This window comes from Geospiza fortis, unplaced genomic scaffold (assembly GCF_000277835.1).
Source record: "Geospiza fortis unplaced genomic scaffold, GeoFor_1.0 scaffold443, whole genome shotgun sequence".
NCBI lineage: Eukaryota > Metazoa > Chordata > Aves > Passeriformes > Thraupidae > Geospiza > Geospiza fortis.
The window spans coordinates 2,773,265-2,800,997 of NW_005054335.1; the positions used below are offsets into that span (position 1 = coordinate 2,773,265).

The 27,733-nt window shown below is 39.1% G+C and overlaps 1 protein-coding gene across 1 annotated transcript; it reads left to right on the forward strand.

Annotated features, from left to right (window-relative positions):
* The first annotated feature begins 380 nt into the window (after nucleotides 1-380).
* Nucleotides 381-25,825, forward strand: IL6ST (interleukin 6 signal transducer). Its single transcript, XM_031057819.1, has 13 exons — nucleotides 381-456; nucleotides 1,018-1,329; nucleotides 3,140-3,272; nucleotides 4,552-4,712; nucleotides 5,054-5,205; nucleotides 7,097-7,256; nucleotides 9,535-9,617; nucleotides 10,478-10,697; nucleotides 14,437-14,571; nucleotides 15,504-15,644; nucleotides 16,861-16,957; nucleotides 18,213-18,294; nucleotides 19,156-25,825. The coding sequence occupies exons 1-13, from the start codon at nucleotides 390-392 to the stop codon at nucleotides 19,879-19,881; spliced, it is 2,469 nt and encodes an 822-aa protein (XP_030913679.1). The 5' UTR covers nucleotides 381-389; the 3' UTR covers nucleotides 19,882-25,825.
* The last annotated feature ends 1,908 nt before the right edge of the window (nucleotides 25,826-27,733 follow it).

Here is a 27,733-nt window from a genome sequence, read left to right on the forward strand (position 1 = left end):
TCATAGGGTTATGTATTAAAAACTGAACCACACCGTTATACCCTGTATTCTAACTGAACCTCCTACAGAGTTACCAGTGAAGTTTGTTTTCATATACAGTGTGAAAACCTAAAGCTGATACATTTCTTAAGCTTGTAATTAAATCAGCTTTAAACAGCCTTAGTTTTTTTAGTAAACATTTGATTTTGTTTTAGCAGTGAGGAAAATGGGAACAATTTGCCCATTCTAAGGTGAGAAGATACAAACACTTCCAGGAAAATAAATGTGTGTGTGTGAGATACTATGTTAGAGCAAATACAAATCTGATTTTGACATTGGTCTAAAGTAAAGAGTTATAGTTTAAATTTAAAAATATATATCTTTCTCTTTTTACAGAAATTCTGTGCAGCATGTTTTCTAGGTGGAACTGGGTGGCCTGTGGCTTCTGTCTGGTGTTGAGTATTTGTTCTCCTGACGGTAAGAGTTCTGTGTCTCAAATACAAGAGGATATAGAACTAGTTACATCAAATGTTTGAAGCAGCTGCTTGCTTTTTGTCTAGATACTTGTTGGATGAGGACAGAAAGTAAGGTGTGTTAGGATAGACTTGCCTAGTCTTCTAGCGCTAGTTCACCACAACACAGGTGCACACTTATTCCAGTTTTCCTATGCTAACTTTCTTAATAGAAAATACTTTTTTATCAAAAGAGTAACCAAGTATAACAACTTCCTCCTTCAAAAGATATAGACATGCAACCCTTGACTCTCCTCTCTGTCTTATGTGCCTCTATTTATTAATAGAGCTTTCCTAGCTTCCTGAAATGCTCTTGCAGAGCCTAAAGAACACTATGCTGGTTTTTGCCCTTAAATCTTCATGGTAGTCTACCAATGCATTTCAGTTTTATTACTGTCAGGTAACTATTTAACTTGCTGCTTAGACGCATGTAGTGTTTTTAGCATTGCACTAGTGATGTATCAGCAATATTGGTTAGGGGATGTTGTGTAGTTCTTAATAAATGTGAAATTTGTTTTCTTTTTAGCTTCAAGTGGACTTGTGCAGTCATGTGGTCACATCATCCCAGAGTCACCTGTACTGGCCCTTGGTTCCAATTTCACAGCATTATGCATTCTGAATGAGAGTTGTCTTGACTTTGGCAATATCTATGCCAGTCAGATTATCTGGAAGATTAAAAATAGACTGGTACCCAAAGAACAGTATCGTGAAATAAACAGAACAGTTTCCAGTGTCACATTCAATGACACTTCTTCACTAGCTACTCCTCTGACATGCAACATTTTAGCAGATGGACAGATTGAACAGAACATTTATGGAATTACAGTTACAGTAGGCTGTGAGTACCATTTTTTTTACGTTTTATTCTGGTCTTAAGAAAATTGTTTCTGAGAAATGGGAAAATGCAAAAAATAGAAAATGTCTGTATCTTTAGGCACTTAATATTTATTCTCTCAGTTCCTGGATAATTAAGTAAAAAATTGTCAAATTACATGCCACCACAGCTGCTCAATATGCACTGAAGAAAGTTTTCTGAAAAGTAGAAAATACTCTGGAGTATTTCAGTGTTGAAAAAATGGAACAACAAAAAGTGGCAGATTTTAATTACAGAATAAAGATGTGTATTTAAATGAAATAGGAAGTAGGAAATTAACTTTTCCTTACTTCTTGATTCTGTATCAGAGTTGGAGAAAATACTTTTAGGTGACATGTCCTGGTTTCATACTAACATTTTGAAAATAATGTTTTCTTCATTAACGGACTGAGAAACATTTAGTCCATCTGTTTCACTAAAGCTAACCTGAATTGTCTTAAGGATGGAACATATTATTTGGATTCCTTTACCTCTGCACCAAAGAAAATACTTTAAACTAGTTATAAGCTTCATTTATTCTAGAATGATAGCACTTGCGTGGTTCAGACCAAGTGCTTTTAGAAAGACTGACTTGAGAAAGTCGTGTGATTAAATGCTACTTCTTAATTACTTGGTGTCCTGCTAATAATAGGACAAGTGTTGTAGTGTCCTAAGTATCATATGATATGGCTGATTATCCATTATCATATGATATGGTTGTCTCCTAGTGAGGGCAAAAGGTACTACAGTCGTGAATGATCTGCATGCAAAAGGCCTGCTTGAGTTCACAATTTAAAATTATATGCTTCTAGCTTGACTTACAAAATGCTATCACAGGAAAATAATGTTTTCCATTTCAGTTTCTGAGGAGTAAATACTGTACTAGAAAAGATAAAAAATATTTTTAAAAGGTAAAATACATGGAAAGGTGAGGACAGATAAATTATTCTAAGATTATATATGTAATGACAGTACAGATGACGTTCCGTTCCACATGTGTAATTCATGTTACAATTCTTGAGATGCATTTTTATTTAAAGCTATTGTATTTTGATACTATCAATTAAAGAAAACTAAATAATGAGACTAGCAACAGATTTGAGAAGAATACAATTATTCAGGAAGAAAGCAATAAGGTTCATAAGGTTGTTCTATTGAAACTAGCACTCTGCTTGAAAGCAAAAAAATTCTCCAAGTACATTATACTGTTGTAAATAGTGATAATATAGGAGGTAGAAACAAATTTGTATGTTATAATTTGAGTTTTAGAGGGAAAGAAAATAGTTTTGCTGCATTCTGAGTAAGTTCCTTACACACCACAGTGCATGGATGAAGATCTCTAAGCTTTCCTGCATGGGTTTGGAGCTCAACCTTCTTCCATACCTCAGCTGGGGGGAAACAGACCTATCAAATTGCTTACAGAGCTCAGGTTACTAGCAAAGTCACTATGTGCCAATTCAGTAATGGTTATTAATTTTTCTTCTGTGTGAATTAAAATATATTTAGATGAGAGATGGTTAATACAGGGTTTTCTGCCTCAGAATGAAAAGTCTTTGTTGTTCCTTCCTAGCAAATGCTTAATCCTTATACAGCCTACTGTTTGTCAAAGCAGCTATTTAAGCTTCTTTACTTTGATTGCAGGATGGTATCCAGCACTTTTTGCCACATCCTTTAGGGAAAAATTAATTAGATACTTCTGATGTTCACAGAAATCACTCTAGTGGGACAGTTAAAAGGATTCTAGCTGGATTGAAATGCGTGTATAGATTAATTATTGCTAATTCTTTCTGTACAGTGGCTCCAGAGAAGCCCAAGAACTTAAGTTGCATTGTGCATCAGGAATCAAAATTCACATACGCTATGACTTGTACCTGGAACCCTGGAAGGCACACATTCCTGGATACTCAGTTCAGGTTGAGATACAGGTGGTAAGTAGCACTCCATAGAATATCTAAATTATTCTGAAGAATATTTTTATGCTAAACCAACAGTCATTGAAATTCCTGATTCTTTGGAAGAGTGCTTAAGGTTAAGTCCAATTTTCTGAGGCATTGCTGTCTGTCTGGTGTGAGGGGGAAGGGAAGAGTTGAAGAAGTTGTCATTCAAGAAATTCTAAGTCAGACATGAAGTTTTGTTGCTGAACTTTTTTGGAGTGACAGTAATGTCATATTTTTCTATTCTTCAAATACATGATTAGTGTGGCTTGAGTACAATACATCTCATAATAGGGGGCTACACCCAAACTCTTACACTTTTCTGAGTTGACAGTTCTATCCCATTCTAAACAAGCAGATGTCTCTGCTCATTGCAGGAGGATCAGACTATGTGCCTTTTAAAGGTCCATTTCAATCCAAATCATTCTGTCATTCTAAGTAGAGAAACTAACATAAAATGACTGAGTTTTGTAAAGTTATTATCTATCTGCACTTCATAGGAGCTGTGGACAAACACTATTCTGAGTTAATCCTAATATGAAAGCTTCAGCAAAATATTTTTCCTGTGAAAGCAAATTAAGTTACTTTTCAAACTCTTTAGATGGCCTCTTGTAAAGCAGAGCTTTTTAGATGGCCTCTCAGTTTAAAATTGAGTGAACAGGGTTGCTGCATTGCTCTGGAGACAGGAATGATTGCAGACAGCTTTCCAGCTACCCCATTCTGCTGAAGTGTTTTGGTAACGGGTGTAGTAGAAAATGTGCACAGATAGTTCTAGGGGCATCAGGAAAGGTGCAAAGCATTAACATTTTCTGTCTAGTGTTAGTGTAGCAGAAGATGGTGAACAGAAATTATCTATTGCACCTCTAACACTGTACTCTTGAAAGGTATGCGAGTAGCACTGACTACTTTTTCTAATGCATTGTAGTTACTGGCCATATTGGTTTTGAGTAATTGTATCAGATCTGTTCTTTTCTTTTTTAAGCCAAGTCAGGTTTTTATACAAGTTTATTGACAGTTCTCTAGCTTGTGCTTTTGAAGATACGTGACTGGAAGTCAAAAGATTTTGTTTTAGTTTCAGTTCTAACGCAATCATGCATTTCTGGCTGAAAAAGCCATTCCCACTTTTTCTTCCCCTCCCTCTGCTTACAAAGTTGAGGCAGAGGGGAAACATGCAAGATAAACCAATTGCTCACTCTGATCTACTTTAAAATATTCTCTAAAGGAAACCAAACTTACTGCCTTGATTCTTATTTTTTCTTTCTCTTTTATTTAGGCCAGAACAGATCTTTCCTGACTGTATACCAAAAGATGTTAACAATTCTTGCACCATTGATGATTCTCAGTTCTTTGTTAATACGGAAATCTGGGTGGAAGCAACAAATGCACTTGGGAAGGCTGTATCTGATCCTCTTATCGTTGATCCCATTGACATTGGTAACTATATGCCCCTTAAAGCATGTTTGATAGAACATAACTGCTGCTTCTGTATGTATTGCTGAACTGGTATGTTAGTGTTTCTTCACTATAAAAATTATCAGTACATAAGTGTTCTTGACTAGAGCTTGAAATGTGCTGGGCAAGGGTAGGGATGGTGAGATATTTTTTCACAATTCAGATAGCAAGTTTGTTTTGTAGTCTTGTTTAGAAGGTAGTGTAAAGTAGCAGCCATTTCAGGTCCTGAAAGACTTTAATAGTAGTGCTGCAGTATCATGTGCAGCTTCTAAAGGCATGGTAAAGTACAGCTATTGAGTTAACTTTAACTTCTTCTCTTTTAGTTAAACCACTGCCTCCACAAAATGTATCAATCACCCCAGCATTACTACCTACTGTTCTGCAGCTTGTCTGGGAGAATTGGATTTCAGACGCTGTGATGACACTGAAATTCAATATTCGCTACAGAATTGTTGGCGACACAAACTGGATGGAGGTGATACAACCAATGTTCCTTGCCATGATTCTGCCTGTAATCCATACATCTGTCAAACTGGAGTTCCCCCTGTTCCACTTCAGATCATTCAATTTCATATCATTATGTCTTACATGGCCACCCAAGGAAGTTTATCTGGCCTGTTCATGGAGGCTGTAATCTAGGTATTTTTTGGCACAGTTTGAGTGTGGTGACCTTTTCATATCTTCATGGACTTTTCTGCTGTCCTTCCTGTCACAGTGCAGTATGTTTATTTTTAATTTTATGTTGCACAATGTATAGAACATTAATGAATTTTCATCTTCCTGTGTATGTGCAAAATGGGTGATCATTCAAAACTTGAGTAAATACTGTATCATGCTGGAATGCTTTTTAGAACTTACTCTACCTGCAGGTGGGCTACAAAAGGTCCAGACAGAGCCACAGGCTGGGTCAGAGTGGCTGGAAAGCTGCCCAGTAGAAGAGGACCTGGGGGTGCTGGTGACAGCAGCTGAACATGAGCCAGGCTGTGCCCAAGTGGCCAAGAAGTCCAATGGCATCCTGGCCTGGATCAGCAATGGTGTGGCCAGCAGGGCCAGTGATTTGTCTACCTTTGTCACTGGTGAAGCCACACCTTAAATCCTGCCCTGTATACATGCCTCAAGAGTGAGGCAGTCAAGAGCAGGAAAAGTGTAAGGAGTAAGCCTTACCTGTAATGTACTATATATTCCTGTCATCAAGAGCTGTGAGGTTTTTTTCCTTTATAAATCAATCTTTATACATCAATCTGTCAACATATTTTTAATAGCTCCTCAGTTTTTCCTTACTTTAAGCCTTTTCTCAGAGCAGTAGTACTCCAGCAGAGGCCCAAATGTATTCTGAATTCTTTGAGTTCTTGGAAGGAAGACTACTTTTGATTTTACCAAAATGCTCTGTTTGGAGCAGGTAGCCTTAACACAGGTCCTTGTGACTAAAGTAGCTTTAGATGCAGAAACTATTTGTTAAGATCACCAGTATTGATATTTTAAAAAGCACTGGCCTGCACAATCTAGTTTGCAACTCCAGGATGGTGTATATGTTGTCCTGATAGGACAGTAGGACAAGTTCTTCTAACTTGTCTTGCCCGTTTAACATACACACAAAACAAATGAAAGAGTAGCTTTTAAGTCAGCTGAACTTGCTTAGCTGTGGTAAAATTGGACTATTTTGATAATTCTTTACCTTCAAGATTAACCTCTTAAGTGTTCTGCATTTGTGTTTAATCTGTAGCCATTCCTTGCAGGGGTCCTCACTGTAAAAAGCCCTTAGTTGCAAGTGGAATAATGTGAGGAGTCAGTGTGTTACCTACTTCCGTCTGTTCTCCACTCCATTTGGTTGCACACCTAAGATAAATAAAAGAGCTTATGAAAAGAATTTATTAACACAACTATAAGCTCCTCTGAAACTATTTTCAATTTCACTCAAGAAGTACTGTTCTGGATCAGTGGAAGCAATGATCCTGGACTTTTAACTTCTAGTAATCAATAATTTTGCAGTCAATAATCAAGCAGGTCACCTACCAAAGTTCTGAATTGTGAGGCAGGGTACTACAGATCAGTAAGCAGGCGAATTATGTGGAGAGGAAGGAGAGAGATGTAAGCTAATTATCAAATAAAAGATGAGATTGTCCTGAAGTAGCTGCCTAACTGTTCTAGTGTATGTATCTTCTTATACCTGGTCAAGACACACAACTCTGACTGAACCTTTACCAGACACTGTTTGAGAATTGAAGTTTTTGGAAATGAGAGGGAAGGAAAGCTTGTTTGTGTTATGTGTGTGGTGGGGAGCCTTCTTGGATGACAGCTGAAGGAGCACAGAACTCAGTTCTACAGTATTTTGATCATTGCTTTTAAAATCTTTGTCACTTTTGCAGGTTCCTCCTGAAGATACAGCTTCCCCAAGAACTTCATTCAGTATTCAAGGTCTCAGACCCTACACAGAGTATGCCTTTTCCATTCGTTGCATGAAGGAAGATGGAGTAGGCTACTGGAGTGACTGGAGTGAAGAAAAGATTGGGATTACCATTGAAGATCGTAAGTAGTGCGTAAAAGTAGGTCCCTGGCTTCTCAAGTGTGAGTGCTCTGCAGTTTGGCAGTGGCCACCTGAAGTGGTGTATCCTAGCTTGAGCTGCTTGCTTGTATAAGCAACAAAGCTCTCCTGAGTTACTTTCAGCACTAACTGACTTGACCCATGCATTCCAAGGAGCATAAGACTAGCTTCTTGTTAAGCTGGTGTAGAGGAACTCCCTGAAAACAGCTAGAACATCACCAGGGGAGAAGACCCTTCTTCACAGAAAACTGTGTTCTCAAGGTCTTCTGGAAAAAATCTAGGCTTTATGCTTGGTTTTTTATTCTGAAGGTTGTTCTCTGTAACAGAAGTTATCCTGCCTAGAAGAGGTTTTCTTAGTGGACCAACGGCCTTAGTTTATGAACGACTTGATATTTAGGAGGCTAGTAAAACTCATAGGTGGGCAATCATCAACAGTTAAGAAACAGAAGATCTTAGTCATAGGGTGCATAGATTTCTTCACAAACTTAATAAAGCAATAAGATAAAATAATGTGCAGGTGGTATGTGTAGCCTCTTATGCAGTAAAGCATCCAAATAACACATCTTTTACATTTCAACAAAGTACTCATTTTGATTTCTTTTCCACTTTGGTAGCCTGCAAGATTGGCTTTGTTTTTGGTTTATGCTGATACTACCCCATAGAAAGCCAGTGTTGTGTACTTAATACTCAGTAGGGAAGCTATTCTTACATCCAGGAAAAATTTGTAATAGCTATTTAGCTTCAGTGTCAACCTGATTGGTATTTTTCTGTTTTTTAAATGTGCTTTAGCTTTTCCTGCTTACACCTTCATAATCTTGTTTCTGTAATATCCTGTATGTCCCAAGGTGTGTCTTTTCTGGGCAGTCTGTTCACTGCAGCATTTCAGTGCACATCAAGTTGTACCAATACAAGTTCTATTATTAAAACAGATTGGAAATCCTTCCTTTTTTAATCCTGATTGAGTTCATTTGTCATCTTAGATAAGGAATAGGAGGGATTATTGTAGTTTTTGCTTAAAACAAGTGGAATTTGTATCCATATTTGCATTGCTTCAGTTCTGTTACTTTCACTTCAGCTACTTTCTCTGGGGGAAATACTGTAAAATATGTCAATATGCTAGTCTCTGCTTTTCAACTCCTAATGACAGTATGACTTAATTTTCTGTTTCCTATCTCAGGCTGAGCAATGATGATTTCAGGACTGCCTGCCTATTTAGATTGCATTGCTGTTCTGCTGTGGTGACTTGGCTTTGCAAAAATACTGCTAATACTAAGTACCCATGTTTTACTTTAGACTCAGAACAAAGTTTTATAGTAGCAAATGAACATCAGGTCATGTTAGAGTCATGATCTCTATTAGGCAAGATGTACAATTGCTTCTCTTTATTGTGAATCAAATTTGGATACTCAAATTAGTAGAAGAGCTCCCTTTGCCTCAATTCATAGTTCTCCTCTCACAATATAAAGCATAAAAGATAAGATGCGTGCTGTACACTTGGTACTGAGGGGTGTTTGAGGTTAAAAGCCAAAGCTTCATAATATACTAAATGCTATGAAAGAATTCTGAGAAGAAATAGTCTTAAAATATTAAAGATGTAATTCATTTTGAGATCAACTTTCTCTTGGGGCTAAGACCCTCACAAAAGATTGGGGGCTTTTTATTGCTTTGTGCATTGGTTAGTTCATTTTACTTTGAAATGGAATTTGTCGTGGAAGTATCACTTTTTCATAGTACAGATGCCAAAATGTACTGTAGTATTGTACAAAAGTACTGCAGTTTTATTATCCTTTTAGAATCAAGGAGTCTTACTGCCAGAAGAAATTTGTCTCTCTGTTTTAACTCTTGTGCACTTTCCTTTTTTCAGGTAACTTGATATTAAGGGATAGGGACAGTGTTGGATGCAGACTGTAGCAAGGTTTGCAGGGAGCAGGTGTGCAGGGCTGTGCCTCTGGATGCAGGCTGTAGGTGTGATCATGCCTCACTCAGCATTGTCACCTTTAGTCTAATCTTGCAGATGTCCACCATTGTGATTCATACTTTTTTTGATACTGTACATTTAAAGCAGAACTGGTGTCTTGCTCATCTCTTCAGGAAATTTTCCACTTAATATGCCAAGCATTATTTTCATTGAGAAAGCAAGAAATGGTTTTTAATATGCTTTTATTTTTTTTAAGAAAGCAAGCATATAATGATAATCAAAGGATGAATTCAAACAGATTAAATAAAAATGATTCTACTCTCAAACATTGTTTGTTTCATCAGAACCATCTAAAGGACCACCCATATGGAGGATCATTGATACATCTCAGTCACCAGCTTGCTGGACTGTGCATCTAATATGGAAGGTAAAGTGAATTGAAAAAAATGAGCATTCTTTTAAAAACATGCATTTTTAAGTGGAAAAATCTACCCAATAGCCTTGAGAGATGACTGGGATAGTAAAGGGATTTTTGATATGATAAGTGACTTTAGTATTCTTATGCTAATAGCTGTGAAAAATTAAATGTACAGATGTACATTTAACTGACACTCATCTGTGACCTAAAATACCCAGAATATACTCATATTCCTCATTTATTGACCTTCTGTTGATTTGCCACTTGAACAAAGCATAGCTTCATGTCATGTCTTCTTGCTGTAACCTAAAATGTGGCAACGCTGTCTGGACAGTGATACCTCAGCTGCAAAATCCATTAAGGCTTGAGGTACTGCAGAGGCTAAGGTTATTAAAAACAGCACTGTGCATTTGTGTGCAGTAAGGCTGCTGTGTCCAACTGGATGATTAGTCCAGCTGAGAAGGGGAATGTAATTATGGTCACTCCCCAAACCCTGCTTTCTTTTGGTCCATAAACTGTGTCATATTTGTCATATTAACACAACCAAAAGTGAGATTTCTTTTATGTCATTGTGTTGTAAAGTCATGTAAAACAGAAGTTTTGTCAACAGCTTCTGCAATCCTTTCAGAATAGCTTTTATTAAATCACTAGGTATGAGCAAAGAAAGAGAGTATTTAAACAAGAAATGGGCTTTGGAAGGGACTGCTTTATAGAAATGCGCACAGGTTGTTTATATTTTTCTTAAATGTGCAGGTATTTGATCTATGGAACTTGCCTTGTTCTCATATTTTTTATTTGTACCGTAAGGGCAGTAAGGGTTACATCACATTTGTTCAGCATCAGCTTAATCAAAGATGTGTTTCTGACAGGCACTGAAGCCGTACGAAGCCAATGGCGTAATCTTGCAATATGAATTGACTGTCAGAGATAAATCATCTCTTTCCAGTCCAGTGAAGAAATACAATGTTACCAGCACCAACCATACCTTACAGCTGCGGGAAGGAACTTATGAAGTGACTCTGATTGCCCGTAACAGTGTTGGGCCATCTCCTCCTTCAGTTTTACTTATCCCAGCAAGTAATTCAAAAGGTGAGTGTCCTGGTAATGTCTCTTTCAAGTAAATCTGCATGGCCCTTTTTATAAGAAACCTTCAGTGTTGTAAAATAATACCTTTTACATGGGCACATAATTAAAGTATTACTGAATTATCAGTACAGTCTCATGCCTTTTGTGTATATTGCCATTTGTGTGCCAGGGAATGTGTGGATTTGTGTATTCACAGTATCATATGAGGCTATGTGAGTTGTTCTGCTGGTTTTTGATTCTTAGAGCTTCTGTGTACTATATTCCTTGTTGTTCTTAGCATAGCAGCCATTTTTGTGTCTTTCTTAAAAAAAAACGATTGGTATATACTTACATATATACCATTCTGCCATTGCTCCTCCTTTAATTTCCTGATGTCCCTTCCACTCCTTTCCTTGTTTGTCCCAGTCTTATTTTTCTACATTTTCAGTATCTTACCTGGTTGTTTTGTCATCTGTTTCCATACTGTTCATGTTCTTTTTTATGTTCTATTTATTATTCACTAATAGTAAGGACAGGCTGGTTTATCCTTCTTTCCAGCCTTTTCTTAGACAATCCAAACAGTACCAGGATAGGAAGCAAAAAAATAGGTATATGGATAGGTGCAGGTAAACATCAAGGGAGAGCCACTGTTTCTAAAGCTGTTAGATGAATTAGTTAAGAGTATGAATTCACACAAAGTAATTTTGCAGCCAGGAGGAGGTACTTAGTACTTGGTACTTATATACCATACATGTATGGCGTATAAGCATATAATATGTATTACAGAATAAGCTAAGATGAGAGAGACGCACAGATATCTCAAAGTACATCTCCTGGCCCTGCACAGGTCACTCCAAGAATCACTGTGTACCTGAGAGCATTGTTCTACTGTGTACTGTCACTGCTTGAACTCTTTCAAACTTGGTGCTGTGATCGCTTCCTTGGGGAGCCCGTTCCAGTGCCCAGCCACCCTCTGAGTGAGGAAACTTATCCAGCCTAAACCTCCCTGACACAACTTCAGGCCATTCCCTTGGATCCTGTCACTGGACACTCAGAGAAGAAATCAGGGCCTGCCCCTCCTCTTCCCTTCATAAGGAAGTTGTGACTGCAGTGAGGTCTCCCCTCAGTCTCCTCCAGGCTGAACAAACCAAGTGACCTCAGCTGCTCCTCATGTGGCCCGCATGCCCCCAGGACACGCTTGGCCCTCCTGGCTGCCAGGGCACTGCTGGCTCATGTTCAGCTTGCCATGGACCAGAGCCCCAGGGCCCTTTCCATGGCACTGCTATGCAGCCTCTCATTCCCCTGTCTGTCTGTACATCCAGGGCTGCCCCATCCCAGGTGCAGAATCTGGCACCAGCTCTTGTTGAACTTCATATGGTTGGTGATTGCCTGGCCCTCTACTTTGTCTGAGTCTCTCTGCAGGGCCCCTCTGCCTTTGAGGGAGTCAGCAGCCCTCCCAAATTTGTATTATCTGGGAACTTGGTTAGTGTCCCTTTCAGTCCTGAGTCCAAGTCATTATGAAGTCATTACTTGCTTATTGTCCCTTCCAGTCCTGAGTCTGAGTCAGTATCAGACCACAGGGCTGATGATGGAGCCCTGGGACCACCCCAGTGAAATCCCTGGAACAGGTACCAGGTCCCCAGTCTAATGTCACTGCATTCGCTGCAACTCTTTGCGCCTGACCCATGAGCCAGTTGCTGCCCTATCACAGTATGTGTTTATCCAGCTCTAGACTAGAGATATATATGCTATTTACTTCTATATATACACAGTATACATAAAGTATAAGTACTTAGAAAGGTACTTAAGTGTAACTGTTTGATATACTTGTAAATTCCCATTCTAAGTCTGATTTCTCTCTTGAAATAAAGCATTTTTTCAGAAGAAAGAAACATAGTGTCTGTGGGAATAGAGAAGTTGAGTCTAACTTCCAGTTTTTAAATAGCCTGATACTGCTTTAGGATCTCTGATACAAAGATCCATGTGTAAATCTCCAAATTTCAGAAAATGGCATCTACATTTACTTTGATTCTGTCAAATTGCTACCATTACCCGAAAGTATCAACCAGAACAACTCCTATCATGAAAGAACTGTCAATATTGATCACTTTTTTCTTTCATTACAGCTCCTGTGAAGAATCTTAGAACATTACCTAAACATGACAAGTTGTGGGTAGGGTGGACTGCTCCTAACAATTATGTTCTTAAATACGTGATTGAATGGTGTCTGATGTCCAGCAGCTCAGACTGCATCATAGAATGGCAGATTGTACTAGGAGATGTTCAAGGAATTGACTTAAAAGGTATTTAGCTCATAAATCTACATATAGTTTGTAGAACACTCTAAAAACTTCTTAGTGGTTGGTAGATGAGAAACATTCTCAGTAATTAGAATTTTATGGTAGAACAAGGTTAATGCTGAGGGTTTCAGTTAGTTTATTGGGAGTGTATGGAAGTATTTATATGTTTTTGTGAAATACAAAACTGTATCTGATATTGAATTTTGAAATTTATATAATATAACAAGGGGTTTATCTCCATTTTGGTTATAGTATTGTCATTCTTGGAAACCATTAAAATAGTGAAAAGGCTGAGTTCTATCAAAATCAATCAAATTCTTTGATTACTCAATTCAAACAGTGAAACTTGATCAGCTTTATTCTTTTGAGATTATGATCAGTATCTAAAATCAATAATTTGTGAACTTAATGCTACAGATAACTAAAGGCTTTCTATTTAAAGTAATGTTTAAAAAAACCTGACTTCTCTAAATTCTACTTTTTAAATTTTACATTTGAATGTGAACCATTATATTGTTCTTTTAGTTCATATTTTGAAGCAGTATTTTTCCTTTAGTTAATATTTTGGAGAAGTGCATCAGTGAGCTCTAGAAAATACTCAGCTGCGCTAGGCACTAGTCCTAGTTAGACAGTGGTCCTTTGAGAAGCCTGTGTTTGAAGTAAATGGGAAGGATAGTGAGCAGTTTGACTGTCTGTGAAACACCAACTTTTAAATTCCTTTTATTGGGTATATATTCCTTTTTTATTCATTAGGTATAAAGCCTTTCAAGTGTTACTTGATAACTGTGTACCCTCTGTATGCTGATGGTCAGGGAAGTGGACAGTCTGTGAAGGCTTATCTTAAGCAAGATCGTAAGTATAAAATTATCACCTTGAAGCACATACACTGATGCTTTTTGACAAAAAAATGAAGAAACCTCTGCCTTAATGTGGACTGTGTAATGAAAAATGGTTTAGTGCTTGAGGGTCAGGTGACGTCACTGATCTTTTCCCATCTATTATCATCCATTCTGCTCTTTTACAGTGTTTGGGAACTAGACCAATAGCTGACTATGGCTGGCTCTTTGTTTTTCCAACCTTTATCAGATAATTAGACATGAATTTGTTCTTTTAATGACATATTTATTTTATATAGATTATATATTTATTATTTATTATATATAATAGTGATATTTATATGCTGATTTATTTTAAATTTCAAGTGTAAAATCAAGACTTCGTTTGAAGGTTTCTTGCAACGTGCTGATTTTTCTTTTCATATGTGTTTCTGAATGTTTCTTTTTTAAAACATCTTTGTAGTTTTTATGTTATTTGAAAACAGTGCTTTCCGAATGAGTCAGTCAAACTATTCCATTGAAGTTTTTATGTGTTACAGTTCATTATTTGTTATTATGTTGCTTGTGTGAATGTAAGGTTGCCAAGCAGAAACTAATCTTCATCTCCCATTACAGGTCCTTCAAAAGGACCTACGGTTCAGACAAAAAAAGTAGGAAAAGCTGAAGCTGTTTTGACATGGAACCATCTCACAGTTGAGGAACAAAATGGATTTATCCGAAATTACACCATACTTTACAAAACTATTGATGGAAATGAAACAGGTACTAGAAAACAGAAGTGTTTTGGGGCACTGAAGTTTTTCATCTGTCTCCTTCCTAATATTTGTTCATGAGAAAATACACAGAATCAGTTGTAGCTGACAATCTGTTCTGAGAATGTAAAGCAAGTGTGTGAGCCATAATTCTCCTCCGTACAGAACAGAAAGTCCCTAGCAAAGAATTCCGAGCATTCAGTCTATATATAGCAGGGTACTGAGTTTAGTTTCTGAGAGCTGATTTGTGAGTATTGTGCTCCCATATTGCATCTAAATACAGAATTGAAATTATGGTATATCAAGATGATGGCAGACAATCAAAAGGAGTTGGCTGCATTTAACTATGGTAAAACCTTAAGAAAAGGAAGTGGGAAGGAGTTTTTTAATCCTTCTGGAGCTGTAGATCAATATATTACTATGTAAATGATCTCGTTTGAAGTGCATCTTAGTTTTCACTAGTGTATATGACCTGCAGGCATTCTACAGGCATCTGGCACTATCAAAACTTTAATTTTAAGATTTGCTTAAATTGGAAGGGCCGGGTACTTATGCATACATATGTCTTACTATTCCTTACCTTGGTTTTTTTCTAGTCAGTACTAGCAGTTCGTCGTTAGCACTATCTATTTGTCTTACTAGACAGACTTTAAGCCTCAGTTATGCTACTAGTTTAGTTTGTAGATGCATTCTGGGGAAAAAAAATTCAGAGGAAATTAAATACAGAAAGAGTCTAAATTCAGACACCTAAACAGAGGCAAATGAATCTCAGCATTTCTTGTACAAGTTTGTAGTCTTTGACTGTTGCATTTTCCATCTGCTATGCATTCTGTTAAAACTATCTTTCACATCAGCAGTCTTGATGTCTTAATGTTGCTGTTTTTGTGGAGATGCAATTTGTTTGTAGTTTATAGAAAACTACAGATTTCTTCTTCTCTTTAGTTGTGACAGTGGATCCTTCCAAGACAGAGTACACCCTTTCCTCTCTAACCAGTGACACGCTGTATACTGTGCGGATGATGGCATCCACAGATAATGGAAGCAGGACCGGTCCTGATTTCACATTTACTACACAAAAATTTGGTAAGGCAGAGTGGCACAATTGGTAGAAGTAGGAAGTAATGTTGCAGCAGTACAGCAGGACTCTGTGAAAGATGTGTTAGAAGGGGGAGGTGATTTTATTTTAAAGTTTCACTTAGAGTCAACTTGCAGTGTTCATAATACCTGGGTGGTTTGTCTAGTGCTCTTTTACAAAGAGGTAGTTTAGCCGCGATTTTTCTGAACATATAGGGAAGAAGATATCCTCTGCAAACCTCATGAATTGCACTTTTTATATTATTAAGCATGCTGTTTTGGATGTGTTTTATGTATACTTCAGGTTATAATGTTTTACCCTGACCTTTAATAAGTCATCAGGATTACCTAGTGCCCTTGTCTCTTTTGGTGTCCAGTGGCATCTACCCCTAGTCAGAGTCTTTGTTTTAATCCTGATAAAGTGTGCTGAAGAAGCTGTAGAGATGTGTGCTTGTATCTTTATCTGCTGCTGTAGGTACCAGTCAGCATATGTTGTTCTCAGAGCCCTTTCACATTCTTTCATATCACTATGAAAGTTTTCTGCAGGTCTTTACAGAGACTCATTTTGAATAGTTAAATTTATTGTATGTTCAGCTTTAGACTGCTTCTTATATGTAAATATAACAGCAACATTACTAACTGAATTTAATTGTGGAAGATGCTTAAACTTAGTAGAGGGGTTTTTTTTCTGTGTAGTGTTGCTCTTCCCTCAGCATTCTCCAAGGTTTACTTAAGAATTTGTTTAACATTGGAAGGAATGCGTAACAATAATGCAAACTTTGGTGTTTGCAGGCAGAGGAGATCTTCATGTGCAGAATAAACTGATGGATGAGTAGTGATGTTGTTTACTTTACTTATTTGACCATGACTGTGTTATGAGAGCCATGGGGCACTGAAATACCTTGGCAGCAGATGAATTGGCAAAGATGTTACTGTCATACCTGCTCAAGCTACAAAATTATTTGCTCTGTCAGTATTACAGCTTCCAGATCAGCCCATGTTTTTTGTTGATGCAAGGCACTAGATTGTCAGGGTAGATCTTTTCATGTTTCCACCAGAAGACACTTTTCATATGGTGAAAAGGTTCTTCTGGATGTGAAGCTTTAAGACTGAGCATTGACATATTTCAGTTTCAGGTTCTACCTAGTCTTTTGGAAATATGTACTGCTGTTGAGTTCTTTAAATGCCAAAGTGGGCTGTAACTGCTTCTTTTTGCCTCCTTCAGGAAAAGGAGAAATTGAAGCCATAGTTGTACCTGTGTGTCTAGCATTCTTGTTGATTGTGCTCCTTGGAGTTTTGTTTTGCTTCAACAAGCGTGACCTGTAAGTACAAATGAAGTCTTCCTCTTATATTTCTGAGCATAACAGAAATAACAGTAATTTATACCAACCCAATTAAGTATTCTTCAGTTAGAGCAGAAAAAAGTTAAAACTTGCATATATTGATTGGTGTTAAAAACTTCTGTGTTTTCCCTGAGAAACCAGGGCCTCTTCTGATACTAATTTTTTACTGTTAATTACACACATACTACATGTTCTATGATTCAATAGTGCAAGAAATTAATGCTTTTCTTGCTGGACATAGCTAGGGTTAGCTTTGTTAGATTTTGATCAGGATAAACTGTTTCTTAGTCATCCTGTGGATGGAGTTATGGTCCCTAGTTGTGAAGATTTGGAAATATCTTCCTTGTATTTGGGCTGTTTAATTACAGCATTAACAAACATGAAGCTTTGTGATAAAAAAAATGAGGCAGACATCATGATCTGCAGTAACTGTGCCTGTTTACTGACTTGTGGGAAGCAATCTGCCTCCTCCTGTTCCCCCACCCCAAAGTTCTTGTCTGTGGCTTTAACCAAGATGTCGTTGCTGCAGTGTTTCCCCTGCAAGGTGTAGCACCCCTCCTATGTCCCCTACCAAGTATCCTTTCTTTCTAATTAAAGACAGCATTTTATGCCCTTTTCCTTTTGACCTCCCTGCTGCTCCTAAAATTAGTGCTTAATGGATGTCAGTTGGAAAGCCTATCTTGAATTGTTCTTCAGAGTTCTCCTCCTCAATGGAGGATCTGTTGTTGGATCTGTTTATAAAGAGCAGGATAGCTGCATCAGTTTCAAAGCTGGTTTGGTTGGGGGTGATGTATCAACAGAAGCTTCTGGTTTTAAGTAACTACATTCTTAAGAGTTACAAAGTAAGTTTTTCTTCCTTTTTTTTATTTGTGAAGTTAGCTTAGATTTTGACCTTTGGTATTCATCGTTATAATAAAAGAAGTAGGATTGTATTTTCATACTGGCATACATCATAAACTACCTAAGTAATAGCTCTATACATTCTAGAGTGCTATAAATTTGAAAATCTCTCACTGTTACCATTTGTTGTTTTGTGTTACATTGATAGCTGCATCTAATGTGTGGAGGAGTTAAGTGCAGTGCTGTGCTTTGATAAGTAGCATAGCCTCATACAAAAATGAAAAGTAAGCCAGACAGCATTCTTATTTGGAATGCAACATTCCTATGTAAGGGAGTGGTGTTCGGGATTCTGCTGTGGTTGTTATGACTTTATTCCATTTGTAATCCTTTACAGAATTAAGAAACATATCTGGCCTATCGTACCTGATCCATCCAAGAGTAACATTGCTCAGTGGTCTCCTCAAGTTCCAGCTAAGGTAATACTCACCTTTGTGCACCCTGTATGTATCTTCCTAGTCTGTAAGGTTTCAGATAAAATAATCGGTGGGAATCTTCTGTCTTCTAGCAGACATGGATTTCAAGAAAAAACTTGAATATTAAGTTTCATTGACCTTGTGATACAATATGGTTAGAATTCTTCACTGCATCTGTAGATTCTGCATTAGATTCACATGGCTCTTAGCATAAATTCACAGTCCAGCATGGGCTTTAAAGTTGTGAGTTAGTGTCAGCTTACTAGTTGGAATGGTCAAGTACTCATTTCTTTGCTCATTCATGGGAAATCAGCATTAAGTAAACAGTTAATGATTCCCCTTCTTAAAACCCTGAAGTGGCTTGTTTGCACAGCTCAGTCACGAATGAGAGAGAAGACTATAAACAGTTCCTCCTAAATGAGGAGATGGCAGCAAAATTTATGCCATATGTGGGATGAATGGCGAGGCAAACTCTTTTCAACAAACTGCTAATTTCTTTAAAGAAATATTCTGATGTTGAGTACATTATTTGAAGTAATGTATGGTTCTCAGTATAGAATGTTCCTGTGCTGCACAGCAAATGCTTCTATCTTTACAGCTTTTAAGAATAATTTAAATGAGAGCAAAGGCTTGCTCACATATCCACTATCACTTTAGAATAGCTGCAGAATTAAGACTCTGTATTGGAAACAAAGCTGTATCCTTCATTTTTTAACACATGCTTTGGAGATATTGCCAGACTTAGTAAAGAGAGAACTTCGATGAAGAAATTGAAAGACATTATGAATAAAAAATCATATTTATTGAGGCTTTTGATTTGTAACATAACCTTCCTATTAGGCAACATCCATCTCTTTCTTTCAGCATAACATCAGTTCCAAAGATCAGATGTACCCAGAAGGCAGCTTTACAGATGTAAGCGTTGTAGAAATAGAAGCTGATGACAAGAAGTCTTTTTCAGAACAAGATCTAAAACCCTTTGACTTGCTTAAAAAAGAAAAAAGTACTTCAGAAGGACACAGTAGTGGTATTGGAGGATCCTCGTGCATGTCTTCTCCTAGGCAAAGTGTGTCTGACAGCGATGAAGGTGAAACGACACAGAACACTTCAAGCACTGTACAGTACTCGACTGTGGTGCTTAATGGCTACAGAGACCAGACGCCTGTACAAGTCTTCTCAAGGTCTGAGTCAACTCAGCCCCTGCTAGATTCAGAAGAGAGATCAGAGGATCATACTGGAGGAGCTGACAGTACACCGCAGAGGCAGCAGTATTTCAGACAAAATGGTGGTCAGGATGAAAACAGCACAGACAGGCCATGCTTTGAAAGAACAAAGCAGATTACTCATGCTAATGAGGGAGATCTTGTTGGATTTGTTCAACTGCAGATCTCAGGTCAGAGTTCACAGCCATTGGGACTTGGGATGGAAAAAAATACCCAGGAAGCTGCTGTATCAAATGTTTTACAGACATTTACTGAAGGACAAACTGTGAGACCTGAAACAGTGGAAGAAAATCCACTTTCAGTTGATGAAATGCCAAAAAGTTACCTCCCACAGACTGTGAGACAAGGGGGCTATATGCCTCAGTGAGAGAAAAGACTGGCTCTGTTTAGGCCTTCATTAGTGCCTGTTCACATCTTCCCCTGTGTTTCTGATAAAGTAAGCTAAGTATTTTTATCTTACTGCAGATAGAAAAACTGAAATTAAGCAAAGAGTAATTTGACAAAATACAATAAGGACTGTTTTTGTGGAAAATTTCCAGTCCACACCTACTGGAGATTTACTTATATGCACTACATAAAACCTTACATCTGGATAGCTGAACAAGCCTTTGCGCTACAATTGAGCGTTTTGTATCTCTTCATAACAGAATTTCACACGACTGAAAAGGTCAAGTTTTAAATATCCACATCAGCCAGTAGACCTCCCAGAAGAAACACTTTGATGCGTGGCAGTGTACAAGGCTAAAAAACCAGCTCTAGTTGCACAGTGCAGCTTTGTGCAAAAGTAAGACTGAAACTCAGTATTCTGACATGCAAGGATACTTGTGTGATACACTTTTCAGTAACTTAATTGACTGACTGAATTTTGACTTGGCCCAGTGCCTCTATTCTCAGCTTACCAGACCTGCAAATCTTGTTTAAAACCCATAAAAATTAAATAGGACTAGCTATGCTGTACAAATAGGAAAACACCAAGATCATTTGAATCTGAATGCTACTATAGTACTGATACTTTACGTACATTTAGATATGTGTACACATGAACTATAGAGTAATTTGGCCTAAAAATTGTGCCTTGCAACTTGACGCACAGCAATTCAGTCTTATAGTCAAAAGTTTGGAAATCAGATGATAACACCGATCAGCAGTTATTTAAAGGCTTTGTACCCCAGCCACTGTTTGATTATATAAGACTTCTGTGATCATACATGCCTTTGTTTAATAAGTGCACCTTTGTTGTGTACAGCTCAAGTAACAAGCTGTAAGCTTTTACCATTTTGCTCAGTGCTCAGGAGAAAGGAAATATGACCTTCTTCCTGACAGACTGCAGCTATTAGTGTGCTGTAACCTCACTGCTAATACTGCAGGACATCCTTGAAACTAAAAGCAACCAAAGCATTGAAGTCATTGGTGCTCTTGGAACGAAAACCAAAACCTATACTCTGAATTTGGACTTTGCTGTTAGCAATCATGAGCCACAAAACACACTTAAGTGGTTGTTAAAATTCCTGACTTTTTTCTTAATGTCTCACTTTTTCTCAGCTCACACAGTTTATATTTTTTTGAGGAAGTTATATTTTTTGGAAACTTCCTCTACCAGTGTTTAAACAAAAATTAAATTACAGGACAAAAAAAACCCTTTTCCAGTGATAATTCCAGAAATTTTACGGCGCTCTTCAAGATGTTTTTTTAATTAATTCTAAATCTAATATAGGCTAGTCAGCTTTCTAATCTGACACTAACAAAAATGTATTTCAAAACACTAAATGCTGTTTTGTGAGACTAAAACAAGTGTTTTATTTCTCCTTCAGCAAAATAACTATGTATTTAAGACCACCTGAAACCTTTTGTGCTGTGACCTCTGGTACTGCTGTTCTGCAGAGCACTTGCTAAAAGCCCTTGAAAGGCCTGTGTCAGTATCATTTCATCTTCCCTTGTCTGCCAGCTTGTGTGGAAGGCTGGGTGTATGTGTAAATGTCCACATGTGAATTATGCTTTTGTTACAAAGAAATCAAGTGCAAGAGTAAATTTGTAAGATTACCTCTTGAACTTTGGAATATTTAAAACAGATAAAGAATGCAGAGTCTTTAATAGCATTTCAGTATTCCACAGTTCCTTTCTCCTGACAGTATTTTCTGTATCTAGGCACTTTTTTTTAATTAAAAAGCTATGTTTCAGCTTTCTATAATAAGACCTCTCTTCAGACCAGTCCTCTTCCTTTTCACCACACTGCACCTCAGTACCTTTAAACTCCCTCTCAGAGGGCAAAGGTGAATGAAAACTGCTGCCATGAGACAGCAGAGAGACCGTCTTTCATTTTTCAGAGGTTGAAGAAGCATTCCTTTTTTGGAACACATTCCTCTTGGAAAAAATAGCAGTTACTTTACTGGGGGATGAGTTATCTTCTCTATGCAAACTTACAGAACTGTAGAAACCACAAGTAAAAGGGAAAGTCTCTGTTGGGCAGTGTGCATGCTTATTAGAACTGCCCAGCAGCCAACTGCATTCAGTCCATCTTCTCATCTCTGAAGTATTATAGGCCACTACCTGGCTACAGTAGTTGTCTTGGTTTAGGGCAAATTTGGGAGGAAATTTTCAAAGAGTCCCTCTAGAAAGCAAATGCAAGCAGTCCTTCTGCCTACTGATTTGGGAAAAGATTTCCTTGGAGAAAAGTGGAAAAAAAGCTGTTTATTTAACAGGCAAAGTATTCACAAGCATAAAAAATGAATAATATTAAACACTAAAACCTCTCAGTGTTCAGAAGAGATGGCAAATTCAGAAAGTCCTTGATGTGGGGTGTCCCTTGGCTTGCTCAGTCTCTTATCAATCCATCCTATGCTGGACAATGCCACCTCCTGGTTCCCAATAGCCACAGGTGTGAGCTCCTGGTGTTTTTCTGGGTTTTCAGTTCAGAGCAGGGCTGAACAGCTCCAAGAAAAAGAAATGCCACAGTCTGGGGAACTTGTCTGCCTCAGCCAGCTAAAAACTAAGAGCAAAGGAGAGCTTCCTCTGCTGTCCATGCTGCAGACAGTGCAGTGCAGACTGTGAGAACAGTCTGTGCTTCTTCTCCCCCTCAGGTCTCAGAACCATTCTTAAAGGTGCAGAACTTAATACCCAGCATAAACAGAACAGACAGCTGGGGATACAAGCATCATAAAGTCACCCTAGGACAGTAGTCTAAACAGTGCTGCAAAGGTCTGGATGTTTTCAAAAACATGTTGATGAATTTTTAAAATGTTTTTGTAATTCAGTAATACTAACTTTTGATAGCATATGTTATTTGAGGGAGAATGTCAGGTAGTCCTTAAGTTGCTACTTGCCCTTCTGTAAAGGGAAAGCATTTTCTTCTCAGTTGCTGTTAATCGTGGACCACTCAAAAGTTAGTTGCTGCTTAACAGCAGCGAGAGATTCTGATTTTTAAAGTCTGTGCTAACAGGAGTTCTGGCCTGTCATTTCTGGCATCTTTCGTTGTTGTTTATGGGCCAGTGGTAATAAACTCAAAGAATTGAGTGGATCCTCAAGAAAGTTCTGGCTGGCTGGCAGTGACATGCTCTTTTTTGAGATAGAGCATTTATCTAGGGCTAAAATACTAAAGACTAAGCAGGAGCTCCTAGTGGGTGAACAGCTTGTAGAAGCCACAATACATATGAACAACAGGTATACAGCTAGTTCATAAACCTGTGTGCCAAATACATTCTGCAGTGTTCTGGGTTTAACAAGATTTTGTACTTTGGACTGTAAAAATCTAAGTGTATCAAACAGTTGCATACAGGTTTTTAAGAGTATCTGCAGTGTAATTATAGCAATCCACTGAAATTTTCTGAACTTGGCCCTAACATAGTAACCCAAGAAAAAAGTTTTCTCCCTCCTGCCCCTCCCCTACCCCCTTCACCAATGGCTATTGGAGCACGTAACAAAATAAAGGCATTATTAAAGTCACATTTCAGTATAGACACTTTCATGTCCATCTTGATTTTCTGGACTGGAATTTTTCAGGTACAGGTGGAAGACTAGTTGTAAGGACTGTTAATTTGGTGGTGAGGAAGGGAGGCTAGTAGAAATATATTAGCATATTTGAAAAACCTCTTAAATGCAGGCTGGTTAATAATGTTCCTCTGTTTACAAGAGAAATGCATATAGTACCTTTGTAGTTCTATTGTGGTGGTTCTGTTAGACCAGGAGATGATTGGTATTTTTTTCTTTAAGGGCAGATAGTCTAGGAATGCCTTCTCCTGCTGTAGTGAAAATCATGGGATTGCTTCATACATGCTATTACAGAGAATTAAGCTGCCTGTTCCACCTTAACGTGGCAATACAAGCGCAGCAGAGTAAAAATTTTTTTTAACTTTGTTCTGGAGAGTTTATGACAAGTATGTGCTTGTCTGGTACAGAAGCATAGCAAAAGCTGGAAAAAACCTTGTCCCTGGGAGGATGAGGGAGTTTGCATGCTAGGGCTGAGTCCCATTCTTGGGCTCTGGAGAAGTCCTGTAACCTGGGTGGGAGCTTCAGCTTTGTAAATCCTGAGCTTTGTCAGGTGGTTAAAACATACATCAGTATGCCCGGTATGTGGGGTCACCTCTGCTGATTTAAATTAAGTAATAGTTTAATTAGAGACAGGTCTCAGATACCCAAGATCCACATCAGTGTATGCTGCAGTGGAATTGACTTCTCAGTGGGATCTGAAATTCCAGAGACTATCAGATTGTTAATAGTCTGCCCCACTCCAGGACGTACACATTATCATTGTAATTGATGTGCATTAAATGGGACTAAATACACTAGTTTATTTTCCTCATTAGACAGTGGTTGTAGTTGAGATTAACTGTTATTTGAGTGCATTCCTTTAACTGGGTTAAAAAGTTCTCTTGACTGAAACTGTAAGAGTTCCTTAATCCCCATAATCTCTTGTCTGTCTGCAAGGATGGATACATATAGCCATTTTAAATTCCAGGAGATGCTTGTAATATTATACAGGAGAAGTTTATATAAAAATGTTGTCTTCTGTCATGAAACAGCTGTTAGGGAATTGCAGCCAACCCGAGTCTTCAGCTTTGCTTTTGATCCAGAAAACTGCAGTAAAGTGGAGGTATAAGTGCAAAAATCTGGAGGAGGTTGAAATTAAGTATCTTGTATTGGATTCATGAATTTCCATTTCTCTTCCTTTCAAGTGAAAACATCAGTAAAACAAACAAACAAAAAACCTAAAAATCATGTGAATTTGCTTTCACTATTGTTTCCTTTGTAGGACTTGTGCAATCTGAGCCATTCTTGAAAATAAAAGCAGTGCTGACTTAATGCACAAGGATGCATTTCTAAGGCCACAAGATTTGATAAAACAAACCTAAAAATAATAATGAAGGGCCAGATTTCAACAGTTGTCTGCTTCCCTGCCTCTTAACTGTAGTGCAGAGAGAGGGTGGGCAGCGAGTACCTCCCAGAATGCAGCCTTAGCCAGTACTTGTATTTATTTGCAAAGACAACCTGAAGGGGATATATGCAATAATGTCATTGCTACTCTGCAGAAGCACACTTCTGTAACAATAGATGAAAAACACTTATGGCACAACTGTTGACTGATGGCTGGAAAGCTCCACATCCACATCCTCCTGCTCAGACTGAAGTGTCAGCTGTTCTTCTCTGGGGATCATGGGCGTGGCTGATGGGCATTCTCTGCAGCGTGAAACTGTTAACACCTATCAACTTTTCATCATCAAAGCACATTTGTTAATGGATCCAGTCAACTTGCTGTGTTTTTTTTAATACACCAGTTTTGTTTACAGTGTCACATCTAGCCTGACACTTTGATGCAGCCAGGGATTGTCTAGTAACCAATTGCTTTTATTTGGGGATAAGTTACTGGTCACCCAGTTTGCTGTGCCAATATATGCATCTAGGTGAGCGGAGGTGTGGGACACAGGAACAGATGTACCAACAAGGAAAGTGCCTTGATGCTGGATTGGATGGCTAGTGAATGTAAACATTAAGTTAAATTTTGCTATGTACTTTAAGTATGGCCAATTAAGCTAGTGGTAATTTGAATGCCAGCTTTAAAGGGCTTGCATACTCCGGCCAGAGGTTAAACTGTAAATAGCTGCATAAGCTGTCTCTGTATGGAAATGTGTTTTAATACCTGTTCACTGTCTTGATTCTTTTGCAAGCTGCATGTGCATTGTCATATAAAATCTGCTTTCTACAATTTATTTTGATGGTCAGTTTTGAATGGCTTCTTCTTTGTTACCTGACTGAGCCTGAATGTTGCATTTCTGTAGTACATAATATGTAGAAAAAAACAAAACAAAATTCCACATTTACCTTTTGTGCTGGAGTCAGTGTTTTGTAAGGCTGACCAAGTAGTAACCACAGAAGAAGGGTCTGGGCCACTGCTTCACACACAAGAAACAGAGACATGACCATGGCATCCCTGAATAAAAGGCTACCTCATTGCACCTGTGGCCACGTTCAGCAGCAGGTGAATGCTCTTTAGGCCTGCCTTTGTAATTGCTCCTGGAAACAGGAGCAATGCTCTCTACTCACACAGTCCCATTTCCATGAAAGGCATCCCTGACGTGGCTGTGTCTTGCACTGCTCTTGGTCTCATCTGGGTTTAGTTCTTTTGTTTCTCATGCGTGGAGGATCCTCACAGATTTACCTCAGTATTAAAAAGTGCTAACATATCACAGTACTGAAAAAGCAGACTTGGGTCTTCAAAGGCTGGTCACCTTCACAAAACGCTTTAAGGTGGGCAACTGAGGAAAGACTGCTCCTCCTTCCTGGCTGAAGTCCTCATTTGAATAGACAGACTCAGATTCCTGCAAAGCTGAGGGGGCAGTGGGGTGGGGAAGGGAGTGTTCCATTCTATGTCACCAGAAATTAATTATTATTGCCACAGAAGAGCCATCCCAGGCATGTCACGCATGAGTTAATGCTTGGTGGTGTTAGATGCAAAGATTCCTTTCCCAAAATGTTGGTTTACTGCACAGTTGCTCACTGACCACTGTTTCACATAAGGCCCTTCACCTTTCTAGAGAGCCATAGCATTTTGTGTGTCCTGCCCCCCTGTGCTCACAGCTGATGAGCATTGGTGCAGTTGAGCTCCACAAGGAGCACAAAGTGTGTGCAGAAGAGGAGGCAGCAGTTTGTGCTTTACAGGCTGCTCCCTGCTGCCAGAGCAAGACAGGAAACAAGTCCTTGGGCACTGTACACTCAGAACTCCAGAAGCAGCTCGGTTGCTGGACGGAAGCACAGTTCTCCATCCCCATGGCAGAGGCCAGGAGAGTCTGGAGCACAGGAGCTGGGGGTGTGCCTACCCATGTTCTACCTTTGCAGTGGGTAGGTCTGTCCAGCCAGGGCAGGTGCTGGACAGCAGCACAGAACCTCTGAGAGGTGCACAGGGACCCTGCCAGCCCTGCCCAGCGCTGGGCAGCGTGGGGGTGGTGCAGCTGGGGGATCTCTGCTTTCTTCAGCAGCACTGAACCCCTCTGCAAAATCATCTTACATGTGTTTTCCAGTCATTTGTGCTATTCATGGCAAAGTGATGCAGTGCCTTTCTGACTTCCCAGCAGACTCCATCTGCACAAAATAACTAGCAGAGCCAAAGTATTCCTCCCACTCCCTACAAAATAGCTAGGAAATTCCTGGATCAGCCAAGGAGGCTGAGCACTAGTGACCCACATCTCCAGCTGGGAATGCAGTAGGACTTTCCCAATGAGTAATCTGACTCCCGGCTGGCCTGGAAATGGAAGTGTACTATGCTCTGGTGTACTGGGCGTTGCCCTGGCTTTCCTTTTGTGATGCCTCCTGAGTCACACAGCCAGCCTGGGCACTGAGCTGGGTCAGGGCCAGCAGCAGGTTTCACTGAGAGGACAGCTCTGCAGGAGCCACAAAGCTCCCGCAGCTCTCAGGTGACCCTCTGCTGCTGCTGGCACAGCCTGTTACCCGACTGCAGTGTCATGCAGCAGGTTCTGCGCGCCAGAATCCCGAGTAAAGCTACTCAGGGAATGTCCCGTGGGGCTGAGAGTGCCCGGGCACTCATTACAGGGGTGCAGCTGAGCAGACCCGTGCTGGGACCAGCGAGGCAGCGCCGTGGTGCTGGGGCAGTGGGGCAGCCTGGGCAGCACCTGGGGGCGCAGAGCGCTGCAGATGCGCTGCACAGCTGCACCCGGCAGCATAGCACAGCACGGCACGGCATAGCACAGCATGGCACGGCACGGCACGACACA